The sequence below is a fragment of the Macrobrachium nipponense genome, chromosome 1, assembly GCF_015104395.2.
Source record: "Macrobrachium nipponense isolate FS-2020 chromosome 1, ASM1510439v2, whole genome shotgun sequence".
NCBI lineage: Eukaryota > Metazoa > Arthropoda > Malacostraca > Decapoda > Palaemonidae > Macrobrachium > Macrobrachium nipponense.
The window spans coordinates 40,339,452-40,346,951 of NC_087200.1; the positions used below are offsets into that span (position 1 = coordinate 40,339,452).

The window sequence follows — 7,500 nt, forward strand, 5'->3', positions numbered from 1 at the left end:
TATTTACAAAGGCTTATTTATAATACATTATTTAATAAACTAACATAGATATACATAGATAACAGAAAATCGTATCTGGCTTCATAATAGAAAAGAAAAATACTCAGCAAAAATAAAAAAATATCTTTTAGAATTGTCACGGCATAATTTTGCCATTGCCATGTGTCATCGCTGGCTAGTTCTTTAGTCTGTCTCATGTATTGTCCATGCATTGGCTTGTTGGGCCAGTCCTCTGTTCTGTCTGTCATTGTCCTATCTCTGTATATTTCTGGGTCTTCGTCTACTTTTATTAGTCCTTCTTCCCATGCACTCTTTAGCCACTCGTCTTCACTGGTTTTCAGATATTGCCCCAGTGCTCTGTTCTCGATGTTGACGCAGTCCTCTATGCTTAGTAGTCCTCTCCCTCCTTCCTTTCGTGTTATGTATAGTCTGTCCGTATTTGCTCTTGAGTGTAGTGCTTTGTGTATTGTCCTATGATTCCTGGTTTTCTGATCTATGCTGCGGAGTTTTGCCTTCGTCCATTCCTCTATTCCTGCGCTGTATCTGATTACTGGCACTGCCCATGTGTTTATGGCTTTTATCATATTTCCGGCGTTGAGTTTTGACTTGAGTATCGTCTTGAGTCTCTGCATATATTCTTTCCTGATCGTGTCCTTCATCTGTTGGTGTTTTATATCCCCTCCTTCCATTATTCCCAGGTATTTGTATCCTGTCTCATCTATGTGTTTGATGGTGCTCCCATCTGGTAGCTTTATCCCTTCAGTTCTCGTTACTTTGCCTTTTTGTATGTTGACTAAGGCGCATTTTTCTATTCCAAACTCCATCCTGATGTCCCCAGATACAATCCTTACAGTCTGGATTAAGGTATCTATTTCCTTGATGCTCTTACCATACAGCTTGATGTCGTCCATGAACATCAGATGGTTGATTCTGTTGCCTCTTTTCTTGAGTTGGTACCCGGCATCCATCTTCTGTACTACGGAGAGTAGTGGGAACAGAGAGTCGCCCTGGAAGATCCCTCTTCTGATATTAACCTCTGCTAGTCTTATTCCAGAGCTTGTAAGTATTGTATTCCAGTTGCGCATTGTATTTTTGAGGAAGCTGATGGTGTTTTCCTCTGCCCCATATATTTTCAGGCATTCTATTAGCCATGTGTGTGGTATCATGTCAAAGGCTTTCTTATAGTCTATCCATGCCATGCTTAGGTTGGTTTTCCTTCTTCTACTGTTCTTCATTACCATTTTGTCTATCAGGAGCTAGTCTTTTGTGCCCTTACACTTCCTTCTGCAGCCTTTCTTTTGGTGGGGGATGGTGTTTGTCTCCTCTAGGTAATTGTATAGCCTTTCACTGATGATACCTGTTAGTAACTTCCACATTATTGGTAGGCAGGTGATAGGCCTGTAGTTACTGGCTATATTTTCCTTACTCTTGTCTTTTTGTACTAAGAATGTTCTTCCTGTGGTCATCCATTTGGGTGCATGTTGATTTGAGATACAATGCTGGAGTTGTTCTGCTATTCGTGGGTGTAGGGTCTTGAAGTTTTTGAGCCAGTATCCACGGACTTCATCGGGACCTGGGGCTTTCCAGTTTGGCATTTTCTTTAGTTGGTGTCTGACTGTGTCTGTCGTGATCTCTGTGAATCTTTGTTTTATTCTCCCTGTTTCTTCTTCCTTGACTTCCTGGAGCCATGTTGCATGTTTGTTGTGTGATACCGGATTGCTCCATATGTTTTCCCAGAGTCTCTTACTTGGTTCGGCTTCAGGAATTTCTGGTGGTGTCTTCCCCTCTTAGTTGGCTGTATAGTCTTTTCTGGTTGGTTCCGAATAGTTTGTTCTGTTGGTATCCCTTATTCCTGTTCATGTACCGTTGGATCTTATGTGCTTTGGCCTTAAGCCTCTGTTTTACATCTTCTATTGTGTTGTTTAGTCCCCTCTCTTGTACTTTGTATTTCTCGTTGAGTTCCTCCCTTGTTATTATATTATTATTATTAGTTTTATTATTAATTATTATTATTAATTAATTAGTATATTTATTATTTATTTATTATTATTATTATTATTCTTATTGATTATTATTTTGAAGATGCTACTGAAAAAAATATACAAGCACAAGACTATAATGGTATGATAACAAAGTATCTTATCTGTGTTTGAGCACTCTGTCAATATCTTTTTTTAAGCCTGAAATGAATGCAGGATTTTAAAGATGCACGGTGTCACCCTTTAGTGTGATGAAATTCACCTTCAGATTTATCGAAACATCATTTGCAACGTTATAGTTACACCTCACATAATGATTGCACCTCACATAATGATTACACCTCCCATTTGCAGCTACAGAAAGTTCTGCATGTAAGCACTTGTCACAGCAACCAGACTTGCAGACACATTTTGTAAGCTGCTTACAACTCTTTGCAATGGGGGAGTTGGCTGTTCAGACGACTTTCCAGTCTGACGAGTACAGAATTGCCTGACCCTTTACACAACCTGCCTGATATGCTGAACGTTTGGTTTGTTGAGGCATAGCTGCTCTGGTTGGAGGGATGGCTTTCTGGCAAACAATTCAAGTCTGGCCTCAATCACATTGTCTACAGTGCTTGACGTCTAATACATGAGGATCACAAACTTCTCCAGAATCTTCAGATCACCATCTTCGATGGTATAATTGTAATTACAATCTGCATTAATTCATATACATACACTTGTGATTATGGGCCTATAATTCAGCATACTTATGTACATTGTACAGCTTAAGTTATGCTAACCTGTAGGAATAACTTAGACTTTCATAACTATCCAAGACTTGATCTGTATTTCATAGTCTGCGGAGAGGGACAGATATAAAAAGATAGCTGTCTTGAATGTTATGCCAAGTTAAGCTACCTTTGCTAAGCTAAGGTTAAGCTATGGTAGGCTACCTTTGGTTATTCGATGATTAACTCTGGTAGACTAGCTAGTTGGTAAAGTTTACTTGCATGTAGACTAGCTAGTTGATAAAGTTTACTTTTAAAACTGTAATGTACTATAAATTTGAAATATCCTTTAGGGTATAAATAATAATGGTAAAATTGAAGAATAGCCTACTACTTTTAAGTGTTCTGGCAGATCAAATACTGCCGAGTCCTCTGCATACAAGGAGATTTGAGAACTTATTGATAACATGGTGAATAGCAGTATAACACTTCATTAACACTTAAAACTGCAGCAGACCAAGGGCTAGGCTTCATGATACAATGTATATTGTAGTACTTGTACTAGGGAAAGTTGTCAGACATAACCATGGTTATATGGATTGATGACAGTACCCCTACATGCTAATTTATCAGGCTATATGAATCTAAAGTAAAATTGGCTTTACCAAAAAGCTTATTACAACATTCATGATTTTATTAGCTCAAAAGGCAAGTTGACTGTGATCTAATACATGTTTACTCGAGGTTGTCTCAACACAGTTATAAAGGTTTTCATGAATGAAAAAATGTCACTATCTTGTGAAATGTTATCCCTTGTTCTCTTGTGATCCTCTTTCTGTATGGAACACCATTCATGGCCCAGCACTGGGTGCCAAAGGTGGCCTTATTGGTGATGGTCTGCGCAGTTGCTGCCACAACCATACAGGGAATCAACACATAGCAACAGTGCGTTACTTACATGCAACAGTCATGTGACTGTCCAATCTCTCCCCTCTATATCTATGCTCTATATTACATGAAGTAAGGTATGGCTGCTGAATAGTCTATTAATTCAGATATTTTCTGAATTAATATACTATTCATCTGTGTTAACTGATTTACAAATCTCATCAGTCTATATGATTCAAGTTAACACGAGGTTGTTTTCATTGCCAGACTTAAGTTAATAATTAGTTTACTTTCTTCTTGGACCACTGACACATTTCCGGAAGAAAATCTGTATATGAACTTACCTTTAAAGATCCAGGTATTGGAATCATAGTTCCTGTTCAGATTTCCCACGAACACCTCATCGTGGCTGAAAGTACAAGTCAGCTGAGCTGAAAGATGAAAAGGATATACTTTTAAGATCAGAATATTCCTATATATACGTTTAAGAGAATATGACTATATTTCTTCCTGCACTTTTAAGATGAGAATATTACCATATACTTCACGTACTTTAAGAACAGAATACTACGATATACAATATATATATATATATATATATATATATATATATATATATATATATATATATATATATAAAGATTAGAATCTTAATATAGGTATGTATTTTTAAGATGTCCGTACTATTACAATAAATATAGCACTGTCTATCACTTGGATAAAATGATGTTCATGGATATTTCTTTTTTTATCGTTTATGGTTCTTGCCCTGAAAGGGAGCTTTGAGTTCTATGGTTTAAAGTACTCGTCAAATGATGATTTTGCAAATAGATTTGAACGGTATAAAAATGAAAAGTGAATATAATAAAGATCTAAATTTCTTCCCAATATGTAAAAACCATAAAGAAAGTTTTTGAATAATTCTCCTGTAGATTACTGGTGCGTGATTTGCTTTAGATTCATGCACAGAGCTATGATCTTAAGATTCTCAAAAATTCTAACATTTAAATTCCATGTGCCTAATTAATAATTTTATGGTTTTAAGATCAATGAATCCCCGAAAATCATGCCGAAACGGTGATGGTTCTTTTCAATAGTTAAACTGACAAATTTCCACAGTTTGAAAAAAGGCCAGGTCTTTATAATTACATCCATTGCCAGACTATGTTCATAAGATTAGAAGAACGAACAATATAGGAATCCAGAATAAATGACTGTATTCTTTTGCACTAATACTAAAGAATTTTACAATTAATGTCACAGTTAAGAACGATAACAATTTTGTAAAAAGCATATACAACGAACTATTCCGACAACGCTCAAGAATAAGTGTATCAATTCCCATGTAAGTTAAGCGACATATTCTGAAATAGTCAGACTGGAAAGTCACTGGGAAAGAGAACACAAGGGCATAAAAACTACTATATGATGTACACAAGAGAACTCTATAATTTTGTGAGCAGAATGTCATGCTATCCGTTTGACAGGTGCTATAAGTGGTTTATTCTAATATCTTAGAGAGTAATATAAATGCATCCAGCATAAATTATTTACATTTATGTCTAGTTGTTAATTTGTTAATTTATATTGTTCCAAAAACTGATCTCTTCTTTCTTTGTTTCTTATTATCTTCTGTAACTTCTTTTAAACGAACGCCCCATTATTTGGAAGCTTGAATTTCAAGCCAATGGTCCTTGCATTTTGTTCCATACGAGTGGAGTTCCCTTTCTGAACGGCAACAATAATTTTAAAAAAGAAAGACTTTGTGGGAATATGAATATCAGCCTAGGAATGTATAAACTCCGGTCATTCATTTTAAGAGGAATGTGTAAAATATAGGTTCGAAAGAATAAGCAAAGCTGAGTTTCCACCTGCTTTAAAAAAAAAAAAAAACAAGATTTATTACTTCATGACTGAATTTACTACTCTTTCACCTGTCAGATTGGAATCCTTTTTAGGAACTATTTATGATCGTGTGTATATTATCATATGTTTCAGTCCTCTAGCAAATGTCTTGAAATAAGTAAGGATGAAATTAGTCAAGATTTAGGTCCCTTGGTTCATTAATGAAACAGCGGGACATCTGCAACTATCATCGCATGTTTCCAACGACTTTCACCATATATATAATATTATATATATATATATATAATATATATATATGATATATATATATGTGTGTGGGTGTGTATAAATATATATATATATATTTATATATATATATATATATATTATATATATATATATATATATGTATATCTATCTATCTATCTTATCTATATATATATATAGATATATATAGAATATATATATAATATATATATATATATATATATATATATATATATATATATATATAGATAGATAGATATACATATAGTATATATATATATATAATATAGTATTCTATATATATAGATATATATATATAGATATATATATATATATTTATAAAATAAAATAAATTTATATATATATGTAATATATATAGGATATGCAGGAACTTCCATATACATTCATAACTTCAGGAAAGCCGAAGACACATGAAGAGTTAAAAGGGTTTATTCGCTAAGAAACGTTTCGCACAAGGAACTTTGTGCATCATCAGTCTGTTAAAAATAAAAGTACATTTTAAATTAATAAAAGCAAAATACAAATAAAAATTACAATCTAAAATTTTAAATTTAGAAATTATAACTTAAGAATTAGCATAATTCAAAGTTAAAAGTGAAATAAGAACATTAAAAGTGAAATAAGAACATTAAAAGTGAAATAAGAACATTAAAACACGACTACTAAAACACCAACCATTCGCTTAGAAAGGAGGAGAGAGAATGACTAGAAATGAAATTGAGGTCAGAAAGAAGACTATGCCAGGTATAGCGGAGACGATGAATTACCGCTATTCAATGAGGGAACAAGTCTTTTGATAAATAATGACTCGAGTGTTGTTAAATACATATACAATAAGGACTCTGAGTATTTAACAACACTCGAGTCATTATTTATCAAAAGACTTGTTCCCTCATTGAATAGCGGTAATTCATCGTCTCCGCTATACCTGGCATAGTCTTCTTTCTGACCTCAATTTCATTTCTAGTCATTCTCTCTCCTCCTTTCTAAGCGAATGGTTGGTGTTTTAGTAGTCGTGTTTTAATGTTCTTATTTCACTTTTAATGTTCTTATTTCACTTTTAATGTTCTTATTTCACTTTTAACTTTGAATTATGCTAATTCTTAAGTATAATTTCTAAATTTAAAATTTTAGATTGTAATTTTTATTTGTATTTTGCTTTTATTAATTTAAAATGTACTTTTATTTTTAACAGACTGATGATGCACAAAGTTCCTTGTGCGAAACGTTTCTTAGCGAATAAACCCTTTTAACTCTTCATGTGTCTTCGGCTTTCCTGAAGTTATGAATGTATATATATATATATATATATATATATATATATATATATATATATATATATATATATATAAATCACCATAACGTGACTGGAATATCTTGAAGTAATCAAAGTCCACATTTATGTAAAATATGTATTAAAAATACATAAAATACGGGAGCTTTCGTCTACTTGATCAGTAGACCTCATCAGCCGTACCTATTTTTCTTTTCAAAAAATATATACAAAAAAGTTACGAAGGACAGGCAGGACTCTGGAAACGTCTCCAAGGGAGATAACAACCAAACAAACTATCTCAATCATGTTATTCCCTGGTTCAAATGTCTGGCCAAAAGACGAGCCGATCGTCGTGGTTGAACTACCTCCTCTGTGTGTTCGGCTGATCCCTCGTCCAAAACTTCTGCATCGGCACCTGCAATGGGGGTTCTTCCTTCCAGTGCCTGGGCAGGAGAAAGAGAGACAACCTGGGCAGTAGGAGTGGTGCAAACAACGTCTGTACTAATATTTA

The 7,500-nt window shown here is 33.9% G+C and overlaps 1 protein-coding gene across 1 annotated transcript in view; it reads right to left on the bottom strand.

The window, feature by feature from the left end:
- Window positions 1–7,500, bottom strand: part of LOC135218747 (G8 domain-containing protein DDB_G0286311-like) — a 30,900-nt gene that overhangs the window by 14,651 nt on the left and 8,749 nt on the right. The window contains exon 4 of the mRNA XM_064255197.1: window positions 3,925–4,011. Within this exon, the coding sequence (XP_064111267.1) occupies window positions 3,925–4,011 (87 nt within the window). The remainder of the gene's footprint in view (window positions 1–3,924; window positions 4,012–7,500) is intronic.